Genomic DNA, 21,372 nt, shown 5'->3' on the forward strand with positions numbered 1-21,372 from the left:
GTAGTGACTGGTTATAGTAGTGGTAGTGACTGGTTATAGTGGTGGTAGTGACTGGTTATAGTTATAGTAGTGGTAGTGACTGGTTATAGTTATAGTAGTGGCAGTGTCTACAGTAGTAATGGTAGTGACTGGTTATAGTAGTGGTAGTGTCTACAGTAGTAGTGGTAGTGACTGGTTATATTTATAGTAGTGGCAGTGACTGGTTATAGTAGTGGTAGTGACTGGTTATAGTAGTGGTAGTGACTGGTTATAGTAGTGGTAGTGGTAGTGTCTACAGTAGTAATGGTAGTGACTAGTTATAGTAGTGGTAGTGACTGATTATAGTAGTGGTAGTGACTGGTTATAGTTATAGTAGTGGTAGTGTCTACAGTAGTAATGGTAGTGACTGGTTATAGTAGTGGTAGTGACTGATTATAGTAGTGGTAGTCACTGGTTATATTTATAGTAGTGGCAGTGACTGGTTATAGTAATAGTAGTGGTAGTGTCTACAATAGTAATGGTTGTGACTGGTTATAGTAGTGGTAGTGACTGGTTATACTTCAAATAGTGGTAGATAGATGGGAAAATTGATTGATTGATTGATTGATTGATTGATTGATTGGTTGGTTGGTTGAATTAGATATCCTGAACATGTGAAAGTTGGTTTTATACCTAACTTGAATGGTTGAAGAGTTACTGTTAGTGTGTTATTTTATGCTACTAATGCAATGTTATATTTTTATAGTTGATTCAATAAATCTTGTTGTGCTTTGCCTTCAGCACGTTTAATTTGAAAATTGTGGCGTCTGTTCTGTTATTTGTGGGCTATGCTGGACATACGGACCCTACATTGACAGGCATGACGATGTCTAGCTTCCTCCTTTTGTTATTCTGAGCAGATTGTTCTCCGGCTCTGCATCACTCCTTGCTGTGGTGACGTGCTGTGCTTGGGAGCTGTCCCAGGAATCATGGCACTGAAACTGCAGCGTGAGCACAAAATCAACAGCCAATGATCACACAGACAGACACCTAGAAGGAATGCATGCGCCTAACATTAGGACAGTCCGAAAGCTGGGATGGATGAAATATTGTTCATGGATACACACGCACCATTGTGTTCTTTGAGCACGGGAATTCGGTGGTTGCGAAAACGACGGTGATGTATTGAAAACTAACGACAGCTATGCTCCCTGGAAGCTTTGAACAGCACGCCAACGACAGACAGAGTTTCGCTTTGGATAGTTATCTATGAACAGATTCTTTGATTCACCATTTGTGATGAATGGCACATCTATGAGAAACCCATACAGATATTCTCAACCAGACATCAACAATGAACCAATGGGATGATGCCTGTCTCTTGGACCACTCTGGAAGATACTGTGGGAGTAGATTCATCTTTGGGGATGAAATTATGAAAGCCTGTTTTAACTATTTATTGATGTTCTAGCCGAAACAACCCGAATATCCAATGTGTTCTGATACTTGTTTGCGCCAATGGAATATGTTATTAATGGGAAAGGTGCCAAGGCAGTTTGGACTCTTTTAGGGGGTAACACTTCCTGTAAGTAGACATCACATTTTATTCAATGATTTGTAGAGGAGCTTTTTAGCCTTAGTGTCATCGCATGGTGCTGCTAATTCCTCAGTGATGCTGCGTGGTCCAGACATGCTGAAGAGCCGCTGCTGCGTCCTATTTGGTGACCTGAAGGTGCTGTTACTCCGGCCCCCGTCTGCGGTAACGGTATTGCTCCCCATGACCGGACACGTACCGGACAGCCATGGGGTCCCTTCAGACGTCAGTGGAACGGACGACAACACGTTAACGGCCCATCAGGGTCCGGGGGACATACGGACTGCCCCGCCACCGGGGGGTGCCAGCGGGCCGGAGAGAGACAGGCTGGCGGGGGGCTCAGGCTGGGTTGATGCGGCAGAGCCACCGGGGGTATTACACTGCAGCAGCTCCTCTGATAGCTGGGCTAAGGACAAGCTGGAACAGAGGTTCTCCTTGTGCAGTTATAGTGAGAGTGGCAGCCTCAGGACACCTGTCTGCAGGATCTGCTTCCAGGGACCTGAAACGGTGATATTGGATAGACCCTTAACACAACACTGGCTTAGTTTTGCTGTTATGATCTGAGTCCTCAGGTGGCATCTCCCAAGAGCCACGATAGGGTTGGTGTCAGAATCGTCAGCTGTCATGTGGCTGAGGAGCTTTTCATCTCAGTAAAGGCTACTTATTCTAGAAGGTGTGACATTTTGTCTGAATTAATGGCCCTTAGACGTTCCTTTGAGTAATAATCCTACACCGCTCCAGTAGCCTCAGAATGGCTCCCCTGCAACCCGCCTCCATCTGTAAGGCATGCCTGGAGAGAGCCCAAATAAGTGGGTGGTCTGTGGTCTCTGGGTAAACAGGGGTCACCATATCAGTGATCGCTGGGCAGATAAACCCTCTGTCCCTCTGGTTGATTAATTGGAGACAAACAGAACTACCAAAACAGATTATAGACTGACATTGAGTGTGAACATAAAACATAGAAACAATTACATGCAGGAGAAATCCAATAATGTTTCCCACTCATTCACACACTGCCTGAAACAGTACAGGACACTGGGAAGTCGGGAACTGTACCTAGGACTATATTCTCCCATCTTTAGTCATGCTATTGTTTGTCTTGGAGACGATATTGATTAATATGTCTCACTACACTATTCAGGAGGAACATGAGAGACTAATTTAAAGTTGAGAGAAATCATGCAACTCATCATGTAATGCAAACTGGAACCCTTGTTTTTCACATCTTCCAACAAGTTCCAACTTCCATTCTTCACTTTAGTTATCAGGTTGTCCTCTTAACCAGTTGTTCTGTTCTTAGCTGGAGTGCTGACTAGTTATCAGGTTGTCCTCTTAACCAGTTGTTCTGTTCTTAGCTGGAGTGCTGACTAGTTATCAGGTTGTCCTCTCACCCAGTTGTTCTGTTCTTAGCTGGAGTGCTGACTAGTTATCAGGTTGTCCTCTCACCCAGTTGTTCTGTTCTTAGCTGGAGTGCTGACTAGTTATCAGGTTGTCCTCTCACCCAGTTGTTCTGTTCTTAGCTGGAGTGCTGACTAGTTATCAGGTTGTCCTCTCACCCAGTTGTTCTGTTCTTAGCTGGAGTGCTGACTAGTTATCAGGTTGTCCTCTCACCCAGTTGTTCTGTTCTTAGCTGGAGTGCTGACTAGTTATCAGGTTGTCCTCTCACCCAGTTGTTCTGTTCTTAGCTGGAGTGCTGACTAGTTATCAGGTTGTCCTCTTAACTCACCCAGTTGTTCTGTTCTTAGCTGGAGTGCTGCTCATTATTGGCATTTTTCTCCTGCAGTCAAGTTACAGCACTTGACACAGCTGGGTTTGCATCCCAATGGCACCCTAATACCTTTATAGTGGACTACTTTTGACCAGGACCGATAGGGAATAGGGTGCCGTTTGGGACCCTTAGTGTAAAGAATGAGAGTACCCAGTAGTTGAGAGGCGATGTGACATGAAGTGACCCTCTGAAATCCCTGGAGTTTAATAATAAATAATATGTTAAATTCACCCCCGACACTAGAAACCTTTTTCACTGTTAAAGCTTTGAAGTTTTTTTTCTCAGACAGGAAATTGATATTCAACACAAGCCAGAGAGGAAGCACGCATAGAGAGGAGGGATTTTTCAAGGCCACACTTCACTTAGAGTGATTCACACGGTGCTTGTTTTATTCAGTAGTGTTCTCTCAGGGTGTGTACTAAATGGCAGCCTATTCCCTGTATAGTGCACTACTTTTGTCCAGTGTCAAAAGTACAGTGGCTCTGTATTTCCTCTCTACTCTGTATTTCCTCTCTGCTCTGTATTTCCTCTGTATTTCCTCTCTACTCTGTATTTCCTCTGTATTTCCTCTGTATTTCCTCTCTACTCTGTATTTCCTCTGTATTTCCTCTCTACTCTGTATTTCCTCTCTACTCTGTATTTCCTCTCTACTCTGTATTTCCTCTCTGCTCTGTATTTCCTCTCTACTCTGTATTTCCTCTCTACTCTGTATTTCCTCTCTACTCTGTATTTCCTCTCTGCTCTGTATTTCCTCTGTATTTCCTCTCTACTCTGTATTTCCTCTCTACTCTGTATTTCCTCTGTATTTCCTCTCTACTCTGTATTTCCTCTCTACTCTGTATTTCCTCTCTGCTCTGTATTTCCTCTGTATTTCCTCTTTACTCTGTATTCCCTCTGTATTTCCTCTCTACTCTGTATTTCCTCTCTACTCTGTATTTCCTCTGTATTTCCTCTCTACTCTGTATTTCCTCTCTACTCTGTATTGCCTCTCTACTCTGTATTTCCTGTCTACTCTTTATTTCCTCTGTATTTCCTCTCTACTCTGTATTTCCTCTGTATTTCCTCTTTACTCTGTATTCCCTCTGTATTTCCTTTCTACTCTGTATTTCCTCTCTACTCTGTATTTCCTCTCTACTCTGTATTTCCTCTGTATTTCCTGTCTTCTCTGTATTTCCTCTCTACCCTGTATTTCCTCTGTACTCTGTATTTCCTCTGTATTTCCTCTCTACTCTGTATTTCCTCTCTACTCTGTTTCCTCTGTATTTCCTGTCTTCTCTGTATTTCCTCTCTACTCTGTATTTCCTCTGTATTTCCTCTTTACTCTGTATTCCCTCTGTATTTCCTTTCTACTCTGTATTTCCTCTCTACTCTGTATTTCCTCTGTACTCTGTATTTCCTCTGTATTTCCTGTCTTCTCTGTATTTCCTCTCTACTCTGTATTTCCTCTCTACTCTGTATTTCCTCTCTACTCTGTTTCCTCTGTATTTCCTGTCTTCTCTGTATTTCCTCTCTAATCTGTATTTCTTCTGTATTTCCTCTCTACTCTGTATTTCCTCTCTACTCTGTATTTCCTCTCTACTCTGTATTTCCTCTCTACTCTGTATTTCCTCTCTGCTCTTTATTTCCTCTGTATTTCCTCTCTGCTCTGTATTTCCTCTGTATTTCCTCTCTACTCTGTATTTCCTCTCTACTCTGTTTCCTCTGTATTTCCTGTCTTCTCTGTATTTCCTCTCTACTCTGTATTTCCTCTGTATTTCCTCTCTACTCTGTATTTCTTCTCTACTCTGTATTTCCTCTGTATTTCCTCCCTACTCTGTATTTCCTCTCTACTCTTTATTTCCTCTGTATTTCCTCTCTACTCTGTATTTCCTCTGTATTTCCTCTCTACTCTGTATTTCCTCTCTACTCTGTATTTCCTCTGTATTTCCTCTCTACTCTGTATTTCCTCTCTACTCTGTATTTCCTCTCTGCTCTGTATTTCCTCTGTATTTCCTCTCTACTCTGTGTTTCCTCTCTACTCTTTATTTCCTCTGTATTTCCTCTCTACTCTTTATTTCCTCTGTATTTCCTTTCTGCTCTGTATTTCCTCTGTATTTCCTCCCTACTCTGTATTTCCTCTCTACTCTTTATTTCCTCTGTATTTCCTCTCTGCTCTGTATTTCCTCTGTATTTCCTCTCTACTCTGTATTTCCTCTCTACTCTGTATTTCCTCTGTATTTCCTCTCTACTCTGTATTTCTTCTCTACTCTGTATTTCCTCTGTACTCTGTATTTCCTCTGTATTTCCTGTCTTCTCTGTATTTCCTCTCTACTCTGTATTTCCTCTCTACTCTGTATTTCCTCTCTACTCTGTTTCCTCTGTATTTCCTGTCTTCTCTGTATTTCCTCTCTAATCTGTATTTCTTCTGTATTTCATCTCTACTCTGTATTTCCTCTCTACTCTGTATTTCCTCTCTACTCTGTATTTCCTCTCTACTCTGTATTTCCTCTCTGCTCTTTATTTCCTCTGTATTTCCTCTCTGCTCTGTATTTCCTCTGTATTTCCTCTCTACTCTGTATTTCCTCTCTGCTCTGTATTTCCTCTGTATTTCCTCTCTACTCTGTATTTCCTCTCTACTCTGTATTTCCTCTGTATTTCCTGTCTTCTCTGTATTTCCTCTCTACTCTGTATTTCCTCTGTATTTCCTCTGTATTTCCTGTCTACTCTGTATTTCCTCTCTACTCTGTATTTCCTCTGTATTTCATCTGTACTCTGTATTTCCTTCCTACTCTGTATTTCCTCTCTACTCTGTATTTCCTCTCTACTCTGTATTTCCTTCCTACTCTGTATTTCCTCTCTATTCTGTATTTCCTCTGTATTTCCTCTCTACTCTGTTTTTCCTCTCTGCTCTGTATTTCCTCTCTGCTCTGTATTTCCTCTCTACTCTGTATTTCCTCTCTGCTCTGTATTTCCTCTCTACTCTGTATTTCCTCTCTACTCTGCATTTCCTCTCTACTCTGTATTTCCTATCTGCTCTGTATTTCCTCTCTACTCTGTATTTCCTCTCTACTCTGTATTTCCTCTCTGCTCTGTATTTCCTCTCTACTCTTTATTTCCTCTGTATTTCCTCTCTGCTCTGTATTTCCTCTGTATTTCCTCTCTACTCTGTATTTCCTCTCTGCTCTGTATTTCCTCTGTATTTCCTCTCTACTCTGTATTTCCTCTCTACTCTGTTTCCTCTGTATTTCCTGTCTTCTCTGTATTTCCTCTCTACTCTGTATTTCCTCTGTATTTCCTCTCTACTCTGTATTTCTTCTCTACTCTGTATTTCCTCTGTATTTCCTCCCTACTCTGTATTTAATCTCTACTCTTTATTTCCTCTGTATTTCCTCTCTACTCTGTATTTCCTCTGTATTTCCTCTCTACTCTGTATTTCCTCTCTACTCTGTATTTCCTCTGTATTTCCTCTCTACTCTGTATTTCCTCTCTACTCTGTATTTCCTCTCTGCTCTGTATTTCCTCTGTATTTCCTCTCTACTCTGTGTTTCCTCTCTACTCTTTATTTCCTCTGTATTTCCTCTCTACTCTTTATTTCCTCTGTATTTCCTTTCTGCTCTGTATTTCCTCTGTATTTCCTCCCTACTCTGTATTTCCTCTCTACTCTTTATTTCCTCTGTATTTCCTCTCTGCTCTGTATTTCCTCTGTATTTCCTCTCTACTCTGTATTTCCTCTCTACTCTGTATTTCCTCTGTATTTCCTCTCTACTCTGTATTTCCTCTCTACTCTGTATTTCCTCTGTACTCTGTATTTCCTCTGTATTTCCTGTCTTCTCTGTATTTCCTCTCTACTCTGTATTTCCTCTCTACTCTGTATTTCCTCTCTACTCTGTTTCCTCTGTATTTCCTGTCTTCTCTGTATTTCCTCTCTAATCTGTATTTCTTCTGTATTTCATCTCTACTCTGTATTTCCTCTCTACTCTGTATTTCCTCTCTACTCTGTATTTCCTCTCTACTCTGTATTTCCTCTCTGCTCTTTATTTCCTCTGTATTTCCTCTCTGCTCTGTATTTCCTCTGTATTTCCTCTCTACTCTGTATTTCCTCTCTGCTCTGTATTTCCTCTGTATTTCCTCTCTACTCTGTATTTCCTCTCTACTCTGTATTTCCTCTGTATTTCCTGTCTTCTCTGTATTTCCTCTCTACTCTGTATTTCCTCTGTATTTCCTCTGTATTTCCTGTCTACTCTGTATTTCCTCTCTACTCTGTATTTCCTCTGTATTTCATCTGTACTCTGTATTTCCTTCCTACTCTGTATTTCCTCTCTACTCTGTATTTCCTCTCTACTCTGTATTTCCTTCCTACTCTGTATTTCCTCTCTATTCTGTATTTCCTCTGTATTTCCTCTCTACTCTGTTTTTCCTCTCTGCTCTGTATTTCCTCTCTGCTCTGTATTTCCTCTCTACTCTGTATTTCCTCTCTGCTCTGTATTTCCTCTCTACTCTGTATTTCCTCTCTACTCTGCATTTCCTCTCTACTCTGTATTTCCTATCTGCTCTGTATTTCCTCTCTACTCTGTATTTCCTCTCTGCTCTGTATTTCCTCTCTACTCTGTATTTCCTCTCTGCTCTGTATTTCCTCTCTACTCTGTATTTCCTCTCTACTATGTATTTCCTCTCTGCTCTGTATTTCCTTTCTGCTCTGTATTTCCTCTCTACTCTGTATTTCCTCTCTGCTTTGTATTTCCTCTCTGCTCTGTATTTCCTCTCTACTCTGTATTTCCTCTCTACTCTGTATTTCCTCTCTGCTCTGTATTTCCTCTCTACTCTGTATTTCCTCTCTACTCTGTATTTCCTCTCTGCTCTGTATTTCCTCTCTACTCTGTATTTCCTCTGTATTTCCTCTCTACTCTGTATTTCCTCTCTACTCTGTATTTCCTCTGTATTTCCTCTCTACTCTGTATTTCCTTTCTGCTCTGTATTTCCTCTGTATTTCCTCTCTACTCTGTATTTCCTCTCTACTCTTTATTTCCTCTTTATTTCCTCTCTGCTCTGTATTTCCTCTGTATTTCCTCTCTACTCTGTATTTCCTCTCTACTCTGTATTTCCTCTCTACTCTGTATTTCCTCTGTATTTCCTCTCTGCTCTGTATTTCCTCTCTACTCTGTATTTCCTTTCTGCTCTGTATTTCCTCTGTATTTCCTCTCTGCTCTGTATTTCCTCTGTATTTCCTCTCTACTCTGTATTTCCTTTCTACTCTGTATTTCCTCTGTATTTCCTCTCTACTCTGTATTTCCTCTCTACTCTTTATTTCCTCTTTATTTCCTCTCTGCTCTGTATTTCCTCTGTATTTCCTCTCTACTCTGTATTTCCTCTCTACTCTGTATTTCCTCTCTACTCTGTATTTCCTCTGTATTTCCTCTCTGCTCTGTATTTCCTCTCTACTCTGTATTTCCTTTCTGCTCTGTATTTCCTCTGTATTTCCTCTCTGCTCTGTATTTCCTCTGTATTTCCTCTCTACTCTGTATTTCCTTTCTACTCTTTATTTCCTCTGTATTTCCTCTCTGCTCTGTATTTCCTCTGTATTTCCTCTCTACTCTGTATTTCCTCTCTACTCTGTATTTCCTCTCTACTCTGTATTTCCTCTGTATTTCCTCTCTGCTCTGTATTTCCTCTGTATTTCCTCTCTACTCTGTATTTCCTTTCTACTCTGTATTTCCTCTGTATTTCCTCTCTACTCTGTATTTCCTTTCTGCTCTGTATTTCCTTTCTGCACTGTATTTCCTCTCTGCTCTGTGACTGAGATTCTGCTCCTGTTGTCATAGACACCAGCATCCTGTTTCTATTGATCCAGTCCCTCTAAACAAAAAGGCTATGTAATCCTGTTCAACATACAACAACAGTCAAAAGTTTGGGCACACCTACTCATTCAAGTTTTTTTTTCTTTTTTTCCCTACATTGTAGAATAATAGTGAACACATCAAACATATGCAATAACACATTTGGAATCATGTAGTAACCAAAAAGTGTTCTCAACCAGCTTCATGAAGTAGTCACCTGGAATGCATTTAAATTAACAGGTGTGCCTTGTTAATTTGTGGAATTTCTTTCCTTATTTTCCTTTCCTTGAGTGAATCAGTTGTATTGTGACAAGGTAGGGGTGGTATACAGGAGACATACCTATTTGGTTAAAGACAAAGTCCATATTGTGTCAAGAACAGCTCAAATAGGCAAAGAGAAATGACAGTTACTTTAAGACATGAAGGTAGTCAATCCGGAAAAATTCAAGAACTTTGAAAGTTTCTTCAAGTGCAGTCACAAAAACTATCAAGCACAATGATGAAACTGGTTTTCACGAGGACTGCCACAGGAAAGGAAGACCCAGAGTTTCCTCTGCTGCAGAGGATAATTTCATTAGAGTTATCAGTCTCAGAAATTGCAGCCCAAATCAATCAAATGTATTTATTAAGCCCTTTTTATATCAGCCGATGTCACAAAGTGTTGTACAGAAACCCAGTCTAAGACTCCAAATAGCAAGCAATGCAGGTGTAGAAGCACAGTGGCTAGGAAACACTCCCTAGAAAGGCCAGCACCTAGGAAGAATCTTGATGTAAGAAGGGCTTTATAAATAAATGTGATTGAGAGAGAGAAAGAGAGAGAATCAGAGGGAGCATACATAAATTCACACAGGACACTGGATAAGACAGGAGAAATACTCCAGATATAACAGACTGACCCTAGCCACCTGACACATAAACCACTGCAGCATAAATACTGGAGACTGAGAGAGGAGGGGTCAGGAGACACCGTGGCCCCATCCGATGATACCCCCGGACAGGGCCAACCAGGCAGGATATAACCCCACCCACTTTGCCAAAGCACAGCCCCCACACCACTAGAGGGATATCTTCAAACCACCAACTTACTACCCTGAGACAAGGCTGAGTATAGCCCACAAAGATTTCCCCCATGGCACGAACCTGAAGGGGGCACCAACCCAGACAGGAAGATCACGTCAGAGACTCAACCCACTCAAGTGACGCACCCATCTCCACATGTATGGTTCCCACCGTGAAGCATGTAGAAGGAACTGTGATGGTGTGGGGGTGCTTTGCTTTGCTGACACTGTCTGTGATTTATTTAGAATTCAAGGCATACTTAACCAGCATGACTACCACAGCATTTTGCAGCGATACACCATCCCATCTGGTTAGCGCTTAGTGGGATTATCATTTGTTTTTCAACAGGACAATGACCCAACACACCTCCAGGCTGTGTAAGGGCTATTTGACCAATAAGGAGAGTGATGGAGTGCTGCATCAGATGACCTGGCCTCCACAATCACCCGACCTCAACCCAATTGAGATGGTTTGGGATGAGTCGGACCGTAGAGTGATAGAAAAGCATCTAAGTGCTCAGCATATGTGGGAACTCCTTCCAGACTGTTGCAAATGCAGGTGAAATTGGTTAAGAGAATGCCAAGAGTGTACAAAGCTGTCATCAAGGCAAAGGGTGGCTACTTTGAAGAATGTGAAATATAAAATATATTTTGATTTGTTTAACAGTTTTTTTGGTAACTACATGATTCCATGTGTGTTATTTCATAGTTTTGATGTCTTCACTATTATTCTACAATGTAGAAAATAGTAAAAAATCATGTTTTACTTTTGACTGGTACTGTATTATGCCAGTGAGGAATTATGGGCCTTTGGTTTCAACTGCTGTGTAATGTAATGTGTCCCACAGGGGGAGCTGCTGAGCCCATGTCGCTGCAGTGGGTCGGTTCGCTGTATCCACCAGCCCTGCCTCATCAAGTGGATCAGTCAGAGAGGATCCTGGGCCTGTGAGCTCTGCTACTACAAGTACCAGGTCATCAGCATCAGCACCAGGAACCCGCTACAGGTGAGCTACCATGCCAGCAATGAAATCTCTTTTAAAAACAAAATACACCCTATTGAACAGCGGGAATGTGACGAGACAGACACACAGGCACAGACACGCGCATACACACACAGGTACAGTACAGACACACGCATATATACACACACACACAGGTACAGACACACGCATACACACACACATTGATCCTGTAGATAAGGGGTAGTAGAGTGGTGGCCTGAAGGCACACACTGAATCAAATCAAATCAAATGTATTTATATAGCCCTTCTTACATCAGCTGATGTCACAAAGTGCTGTACAGAAACCCAGCCTAAAACCCCAAACAGCAAGCAATGCAGATGTAGAAGCACGGTGGCTTGGAAAAACTCCCTAGATGTGTTGTGAAATCTGTTGTGAATGTATTGTAATGTTTTTATAATTATATAAACTGCCTTAATTTTTTGGGACCCCAGGAAGAGTAGCTGCTGCCTTGGCAGGAACTAATGGGGATCCATAATAAACCCCAGGAAGTGTAGCTGCTGCTTTGGCAGGAACTAATGGGGATCCATAATCAACCCCAGGAAGAGTAGCTGCTGCCTTGGCAGGAACTAATGGGGATCCATAATAAACCCCAGGAAGAGTAGCCGATGCCTTGATGGGAACTAATGGGGATCCATAATCAACCCCAGGAAGAGTAGCTGCTGCCTCGGCAGGAACTAATGGGGATCCATAATAAACCCCAGGAAGAGTAGCTGATGCCTTGGCAGGAACTAATGGGGACCCATAATAAACCCCAGGAAGAGTAGCTGGTGCCTTGGCAGGAACTAATGGGGATCCATAATAAACCCCAGGAAGAGTTGCTGCTGCCTTGGCAGGAACTAATGGGGATCCATAATAAACCCCAGGAAGAGTACCTGCTGCCTCGGCAGGAACTAATGGGGATCCATAATAAACCCCAGGAAGAGTAGCTGATGCCTTGGCAGGAACTAATGGGGATCCATAATAAACCCCAGGAAGAGTAGCTGATACCTTGGCAGGAACTAATTAGGATCCATAATAAACCCCAGGAAGAGTAGCTGATGCCTTGGCAGGAACTAATGGGGATCCATAATAAACCCCAGGAATAGTAGCTGCTGCCTTGGCAGGAACTAATGGGGATCCATAATAAACCAGGAAGAGTAGCTGCTGCCTTGGCAGGAACTAATGGGGATCCATAATAAACCCATTACAGCAGTAGATCTCATTTTCAAACAGACAATGGTGCATTTGTGTTTACAGTATCTCCGTCCCTCCCTCCCTCAGTGGCAGTCCATCTCCCTGGCGGTGATAGAGAAGGTTCAGATAGCTGCAGCGATTCTGGGGTCTATGTTCCTGGTGGCCAGTCTGTCCTGGCTGGTCTGGTCCTCCTTCAGCCCCTCGGCACGCTGGCAGAGACATGACCTGCTTTTCCAGATCTGCTACGGCATGTACGGATTCATGGACATCGTCTGCTTCGGTGAGGCTGAGCCCTATTCTAGTTTACAACCGTGGCTCACTGACAGTCAATGTAATGGATGGCAGTTGCTTGTTCTTCAGATTATCTCACTCTGAAATCCCCTTACTGTATGTGAGTGGAATGCTATAGACACTGAGAGAATGAATGGCAGAAATTATGAATTATCAATTTGATAGATCTGTATAGTTTTGCCTACAGGTCTAACGTGAGAATACTTTGTCATTATATATATTGATTTAGCTCATCTGGGCTTCAATCCTTTACTCAGAGGTAGGCAACTCAGTTCCTTTCTTCATCTGTTTTAGAGAGTTTCTAGCCTTTAATCCTTTACTCCAGAGGTAGGCAACTCAGTTCCTGGAAGTGCTTCAGGAACTATAGGATTTTGTCCCCACTAGGCATCAGACCAGAACAGATAATTGATCAGATCAGTGAATGACTAAATTCAACACACCTGGTCTTCCAGGTCAGTTCAATCAAAAACATGAAGTGGCTCCAGTGCCTGTGATCCTCCAGGACCAGGGTTGTCTACGCCTGATGTAGGACCAAGGTTGTCTACCCCTGATGAAGATAGTGACTGTGGCCCTCCAGGACCAGGGTTGTCTACGCCTGATGTAGGACCAAGGTTGTCTACCCCTGATGAAGATAGTGACTGTGGCCCTCCAGGACCAGGGTTGTCTACCCCTGATGTAGGACCAGGGTTGTCTACGCCTGATGTAGGACCAAGGTTGTATACCCCTGATGAAGATAGTGACTGTGGCCCTCCAGGACCAGGGTTGTCTACCCCTGATGAAGACAGTGCATGTGATCCTCCAGGACCAGTGTTGTCTACCCCTGATGAAGACAGTGCCTGTGATCCTCCAGGACCAGGGTTGTCTACCCCTGATGAAGATAGCGACTGTGGCCCTCCAGGACCAGGGTTGTCTACCCCTGATGTGGGACCAGGGTTGTCTACTCCTGATGTAGGACCAGGTTTGTTTACCCCTGATGTAGGACCAGGGTTGTCTACCCCTGATGTAGGACCAGGGTTGTCTACCCCTGATGTAGGACCAGGGTTGTCTACCCCTGATTTAGGACCAGGTTTGTCTACCCCTGATTTAGGACCAGGGTTGTCTACCCCTGATGTAGGACCAGGGTTATCTACCCCTGATGGAGGACCAGGGTTGTCTACCCCTGATGTAGGACCGGGTTTGTCTACCCCTGATTTAGGACCAGGTTTGTCTACCCCTGATTTAGGACCAGGTTTGTCTACCCCTGATGAAGATAGTGACTGTGGCCCTCCAGGACCAGGGTTATCTACCCCTGATGGAGGACCAGGGTTGTCTACCCCTGATGTAGGACCAGGGTTGTCTACCCCTGATGAAGATAGTGACTGTGGCCCTCCAGGACCAGAGTTGTCTACCCCTAATGTAGGACCAGGGTTGTCTACCCCTGATGAAGATAGTGACTGTGGCCCTCCAGGACCAGGGTTGTCTACCCCTGATGAAAATAGTGACTGCGGCCCTCCAGGACCAGGTTTGTCTACCCCTGAGGTAGGACCAGGGTTGTCTACCCCTGATGTAGGACCAGGGTTGTCTAACCCTGATGTAGGACCAGGGTTGTCTAACCCTGATGTAGGACCAGGGTTGTCTAACCCTGATGTAGGACCAGGGTTGTCTAACCCTGATGTAGGACCAGGGTTGTCTAACCCTGATGTAGGACCAGGGTTGTCTAACCCTGATGTAGGATCAGAGTTGTCTACCCCTGATGAAGATAGTGACTGTGGCCCTCCAGGACCAGGGTTGTCTACCCCTGATGTAGGACCAGGGTTGTCTACCCCTGTTGAAGATAGTGACTGTGGCCCTCCAGGACCAGGGTTGTCTACCCCTGATGTAGGACCAGGGTTGTCTAACCCTGATGTAGGACCAGGGTTGTCTAACCCTGATGTAGGACCAGGTTTGTCTAACCCTGATGTAGGACCAGGGTTGTCTAACCCTGATGTAGGACCAGGGTTGTCTAACCCTGATGTAGGACCAGGGTTGTCTAACCCTGATGTAGGACCAGGGTTGTCTACCACTGATGTACTCTTTTGAGTCTTTAGTTTTAAACATACTGTAACATTCCTTTCTGCAGATAAACTCATCCTCTGCAGTGTTTTATATACACTGACTAGAGTCCTTGTTAGGGCTGGAGAGTGAGAGTCTGTCTGATAGATGACTGACGAGAGTCCTTGTTAGGCCTGGAGAGTGAGTCTGTCTGATAGATGACTGACTAGAGTCCTTGTTAGGGCTGGAGAGTGAGTCTGTCTGATAGATGACTGACGAGAGTCCTTGTTAGGGCTGGAGAGTGAGACTCTGTCTGATAGATGACTGACGAGAGTCCTTGTTAGGGCTGGAGAGTGAGAGTCTGTTTGATAGATGACTGACTAGAGTCCTTGTTAGAGCTGGAGAGAGAGTCTGTCTGATAGATGACTGACGAGAGTCCTTGTTAGGGCTGGAGAGTGAGTCTGTCTGATAGATGACTGACTAGAGTCCTTGTTAGGGCTGGAGAGTGAGAGTCTGTCTGATAGATGACTGACTAGAGTCCTTGTTAGGGCTGGAGAGTGAGAGTCTGTCTGATAGATGACTGACTAGAGTCCTTGTTAGGGCTGGAGAGTGAGAGTCTGTCTGATAGATGACTGACTAGAGTCCTTGTTAGGGCTGGCGAGTGAGAGTCTGTCTGATAGATGACTGACTAGAGTCCTTGTTAGGGCTAGAGAGTGAGAGTCTGTCTGATAGATGACTGACTAGAGTCCTTGTTAGGGCTGGAGAGTGAGAGTCTGTCTGATAGATGACTGACGAGAGTCCTTGTTAGGGCTGGAGAGTGAGAGTCTGTCTGATATATGACTGACTAGAGTCCTTGTTAGGGCTGGAGAGTGAGAGTCTGTCTGATAGATGACTGGAACGTAAAACCCCAGCAAACAATGCAGATGTAGAAGCACCTCTGCTGTTTCTACAGTAGATGGAAGCATAGTCTCCAACTCAGCACGTCTTTCAACCCTCAATTCCTCCTTTTTGATATGTAACTCTAGCAAGAAAACCACATCTTCTGACAATCTCTTTAAATGTTTACGAATCTTCTGCTTTTTTTGAGCCATCATGGAGTTGGTGTACATTCCATGTGATAAGTAGTATTTTGTTGGTCTTTACTTAGAATCAAAGTTAGCCTAGTTCGTTCCATCTATCATTGAATAACCCGATAAAACATTTTAGCAGACATACCATATGAAGGCGGTGGACGTGCCGTGGATATGGGAGAACCATAGTGTGAATACATAGTTATTGTATACATTACATAAATAAAACGTGTGAACGTGTAGGCTGAGCAGACATTTAACAGAGATCACACAAAAAAAACATTAAGTTTCTCTCCTAATGTACCAAAAGCCTGTGGATTATGTCATTGTAAATACATTGGAGAAGTACTGCCACTTAAGTACTGTGGTCAGTCTGTAAAACCTTGTGAATTAAATTGAAGTATAGTGGCTGGTGGGCTCTACTTGGGAGAGTGGATCCACCGAAAGACCGAAGTGAGATGAGTGGAAACACCACACATACTTCAGAGAAGTGTCTGATGCCCACCCAGCCCCCTCACCCAGCCACCCCTCCCAGGCCCCTCACACAGCTAGCCCGCCCTCCCAGCCCCCCCTCCCAGCCCGCCCTCCCAGCCCCCCTCCCAGCCCCCTCACCCAGCCATCCCTCCCAGCCCCCTCACCCAGCCATCCCTCCTAGCTCCCTCACCCAGCCACCCCTCCCAGCCACCCCTGACAGCCACCCCTCCCAGCCACCCCTGACAGCCACCCCTGACAGCCACCCCTCCCAGCCACCCCTGCCAGCCACCCCTCCCAGCCACCCCTCCTAGCCCTCCTCTAGTTGTCTTGATAGATGAGGAGGGTCAACATCTTTAGTTGTCTTGAGAGATGTGGAGGGTCAACATTTTAAGTTGTCTTGATAGATGTGGAGGGTCAACTCCTTTAGTTGTCTTGAGAGATGTGGAGGGTCAACATCTTTAGTTGTCTTGATAGATGTGGAGGGTCAACTCCTTTAGTTGTCTTGATAGATGTGGAGGGTCAACTCCTTTAGTTGTCTTGATAGATATGTAGGGTCAACTCCTTTAATTGTCTTGATAGATGTGGAGGGTTAATTAACACCTTTAATTATCTTGATAGATGTGGAGGGTCGACACCTTTAGTTGTCTTGATAGATGTGGAGGGTCAACACCTTTAGTTGATTTCTAGACAAACAATCCTTTATCTGATTTCCCTGGTTTCGTTTTGCTCCACCTTTTATGTTTGCTTCCTGTCTAAGTTTGGTGTGGTTTTTCTTTTGGTTTGCCTCTTCTTGAGCAAATTTTATGGGTGCTCATGGTGGGTGTCTTTCAGTTCCTGTTGTTGTTGCTAGTCAACTTTCAGGGGACACCCCCATGAGTATCTTTCAGAAACACTCCTAAAACCCCACCTGTTTTGTTTTGGTTGTTGTCAGTGACTCTTTGTTAGTTGCCCTTTCTGTTTAGTGACAATTTTTGGTTTCCTTGCTGGGGACTGTAACACCCCTCAAAAAATTCTCACCCCCCCCTGTTATTGTAATGGAGAGAGGTTAGGTTAGAGAGGTTAGCATTGGGGGGGGGGAATATAGTATTGTGTCAATTTACGATAAACTGCTCTTAAGTATCACCATGTAGCCTACGTTGTGTTTATAACTTTTTCCCACTGTCCTCTTCTCGGTGCAGGGGACTCTCCTCTGTCCACGTAGGTCTCCCTTCCTCGTAGTTTGTAGGCATTCGCATGGCTTTCCCTTCCATACCCATAGCACTGCCGGGAGGCGGAGCTGAGATTGTGACTGTCTGATTGGAAGGTATTCTTTGACTCTTTTTCTCAGCTTAGCAGATAGGTCCTGGATGACTCGAATGGTCTGGCCTTGGATTTTGATCTCCTTCCCTCTTGTGCCTTCAGAATGTTGACTTTGGTTTGATAGTTCCATAGTTTGAAGGTTACAAGGCGTGGGTATTTAGCGTTCTTCTGTTCCACGTCGATTCTGTGGCATTGCTCTAGATCTTCTGGTGATAAACCAACGTCAAGTTCCTCTATCACTTCGACAAAGTAAAAGGTCTAATTTTCCTTGTCTTCCAGACTGGCCTCATAGACTAGACGAAACAAAGTAAACAGATATCCGGGACACTCAAAGTATGATATGTTACGTTTGTTATGGTTACATAAGACCGACGTTTACTTAAGGCAAAAGCGAAAGTAGGGTGGTTGGTTGAGGTGGATGGAAGCACGTATAACGCGAAAGTCTAGCGACCTAAAGGTTGCATGTTGGAATCTCCTCACGGACAACTTTAGCATTTTAGATCATTAGCAACTTTACTTTCTACTTTTGAGTTACTTTGCAAATACTTAGCATGTTAGCTAACCCTTCCCCATAACCCCAACCTAACCTTTTTATCAAAACCTTCCTAACCTAAACCCTTTAACCTAACCTAACCTAACCTTAAACCTTATCCTTAACCTTAACCCTTTAACCTAACCTTAACCCTTTAACCTAACCTTAACCCTTTAACCTAACCTTAACCCTTTAACCTAACCTTAACCCTTTAACCTAACCTTAACCCTTTAACCTAACCTAACCCCTTTAACCTAACCTTAACCCTTTAACCTAACCTTAACCCTTTAACCTAACCTTAACCCTTTAACCTAACCTTAACCCTTTAACCTAACCTAACCCCTTTAACCTAACCTAACCTTAACCCTTTAACCTAACCTAACCCCTTTAACCTAACCTAACCTTAACCCTTTAACCTAACCTAACCCCTTTAACCTAACCTTACCCCTTTAACCTAACCTAACCTAACCTAACCTTAACCCCTAAACCCTAGAGCTAGCTAATGTTAGTGTTAGCCACCTAGTCATCTAGCTAACGTTAGCAACAACACATTTAAATTCTTAACAATAGTTTAGCAAATTTGTATCATATTGTTCATTTTTGCTGATTTGTAACATATTGTACAAATTGTAATTCGTAACATCCACAAATTAATACATACCATACGAAACATGTCATAAATTAACTGTCTGCAATTTATATACAGAATAATACAAAATGCTCTGAGACCACGTTGCGTCAATATTTTCAAGGACAATGTTCTCATGTTTCGTCTTATTCTGTTTTCTTGTTGGTCCCATTCATCTTCTAAAGTTTGCAAATTTGTTTCCTAAATGCTTTTTTTTTTTGTCTTGTTCATTCATGTGCACACCTTGTTTTGTGCATTTATGATACGATAGCCTTTACTGTCTTTTAGAGCCAATCAATTTCTTTAAACAGGTTGTAGCAAGTTGTTGTGAGCGTTGAACGTATTAGCTGTGTTTTACCGGATAGGATTTAGTTGTTCATTACTCTCGTCTCCAAGTGGCTCTTTGTCTTTTCCTGGGAAGCCATGACTTGTTGGATTATTGCACTGTTTTAGAAACTGATTGGGTCGCTGTTGGACAAAACAAATCACTCACACTCTCCCAGTTATGTGAGGATATGTTGATTTATCAAGTTGAGTCTTGATTTCAACTCTGTCTGGTTTCTTCATACAACCACAGTTGTGTTGGTACACACAGAGCTACTCCCTCCCCGTGCATCAACAACCAATCAGACAGAGCTACTCACTCCCCATGCAATAACAACCAATCAGACAGAGCTACTCACTCCCCATGCATCAACAACCAATCAGACAGAGCTACTCACTCCCCATGCATCAACAACCAATCAGACAGAGCTACTCACTCCCCATGCATCAACAACCAATCAGACAGAGCTACTCATTCCCCATGCATCAACAACCAATCAGACAGAGCTACTCATTCCCCACGCATCAACAACCAATAAGACAGAGCTACTCACTCACCATGCATCAACAACCAATCAGACAGAGCAACTCCCTCCCCGTGCATCAACAACCAATCAGACATAGCTACTCACTCCCCACGCATCAACAACCAATCAGACAGAGCTACTCACTCCCCAATGCGCCAAAAAACAATCAGACAGAGCTACTCACTCCCCAATGCGCCAAAAACCAATCAGACAGAGCTACTCACTCCCCATGCATCAACAACCAATCAGACAGAGCTACTCCTTTCCCAATGCGCCAACAACCAATCAGACAGAGCTACTCACTCCCCATGCATCAACAACCAATCAGACAGAGCTACTCCTTCCCCAATGCATCAACAACCAATCAGACAGAGCTACTCATTCCCCACGCATCAACAACCAATCAGACAGAGCTACTCACTCCCCACGCATCAACAACCAATCAGACAGAGCTACTCACTCCCCAATGCGCCAACATTCTGAGGACGCATCAATAATCACTTCTAACACCTGAGATGAGATATTATCGGGAACCCCTCTGTACGAATGTTTCACCTGTGGAAATCCCAGAACACAGATTTTGGCATGTCTCACTCACTGTCACAAACAGCGTATAGTATCATATGTATAATGTCTTATGGGAAGGTTTATGGATCATATCAGAGCCATTTACTTCAAATGTGTCTAGATGTATCTATGCAGTAGGACTCTATGCAGTAGGACTCTATGCAGTAGGACTCTATGCAGTAAGACTCAATGCAGTAAGACTCTATGCAGTAAGACTCTATGCAGTAGGACTCTATGCAGTAGGACTCTATGCAGTAAGACTCTATGCAGTAAGACTTTATGCAGTAAGACTCTATGCAGTAAGAATCTATGCAGTAAGACTCTATGCAGTCAGACTCTATGCAGTAAGATCCTGACTGTGCTTCTGATTGTTTATTGCAGGATCATCTGACTAATATTCATATCTCTTATCTTCCCACTGCAGCTCTAATCATCCATGAAGGACCTTCAGTGTTCCGTATCTTTAACCGGTGGCAGGCTGTCAACCAGCAGTGGAAGGTTCTCAACTACGACAAGACCACTGACAGTGAGAACCAGAAGACAGCAGCCACAGTGCGGACTCTCTCTCAGCCTCAGTCTAGCCAGAGAAACCAGGCTGGGACAGGATTAGGACCCTCCTCTGCCACCTCCCCTCTGGCTGCTGCCACCACAGGACCGGACTTAGCTACAGCATCACCAGCTACAGGGATTGGGCTGGTCACACAGGGCTCCACTGAGCAGGCCAGAGGGACAGCTGGACCAGACCAACACTGTGCTGCCTACAATATCCTCCACCTTCTCAGCCACCTGAGGCAGCCAGAGGCCCACGGCTACCCCAGCCACAGCACCCGGGAGCTGGTCATGAGAGTCACTACAGTCTGAGGCTCTGACTGAGGCCTTGTCAAGGAGAGATTTGACATTGAAATGGAAGGCCTTGGTCTAAAAGGACCAACAATGTTTAAAATGCACCGTTGATGACCTTAAAAACATGATCCCCCCTGTGGAAACATCAGTGGGGGGGTGTCTCTGTCTATAGTATGCCCTTTTGTGTGGAAAAACTCATTCTGATTGGCTGAGCTCCCCGGTGGGTGGGCCTATGCCCTCCCTAACCCACCCATTGCTGAGCCCCTGCCCAGTCATGTGAAATCCATAGATTAGGGACTAAAACATTTATTTCAATTGACGGATTTCCTGATATGAAGTGTAACTCAGTAAACTCTTTGAAATTGTTGCATGTTAGCTTTCCTATTTTTGTTCAGTTTATTAGACTGGAGTGGATGAACA

At 43.8% G+C, this 21,372-nt stretch overlaps 1 protein-coding gene across 1 annotated transcript; it reads left to right on the forward strand.

The window, feature by feature from the left end:
* Nucleotides 1-1,578: 1,578 nt before the first annotated feature.
* On the forward strand, nucleotides 1,579-21,372 carry LOC139381015 (membrane associated ring-CH-type finger 4b). Its single transcript, XM_071124246.1, has 4 exons — nucleotides 1,579-2,059; nucleotides 11,040-11,195; nucleotides 12,475-12,667; nucleotides 20,534-21,372. The coding sequence occupies exons 1-4, from the start codon at nucleotides 1,631-1,633 to the stop codon at nucleotides 20,968-20,970; spliced, it is 1,215 nt and encodes a 404-aa protein (XP_070980347.1). The 5' UTR covers nucleotides 1,579-1,630; the 3' UTR covers nucleotides 20,971-21,372.

The sequence above is a fragment of the Oncorhynchus clarkii genome, chromosome 22 (assembly GCF_045791955.1).
Source record: "Oncorhynchus clarkii lewisi isolate Uvic-CL-2024 chromosome 22, UVic_Ocla_1.0, whole genome shotgun sequence".
NCBI lineage: Eukaryota > Metazoa > Chordata > Actinopteri > Salmoniformes > Salmonidae > Oncorhynchus > Oncorhynchus clarkii.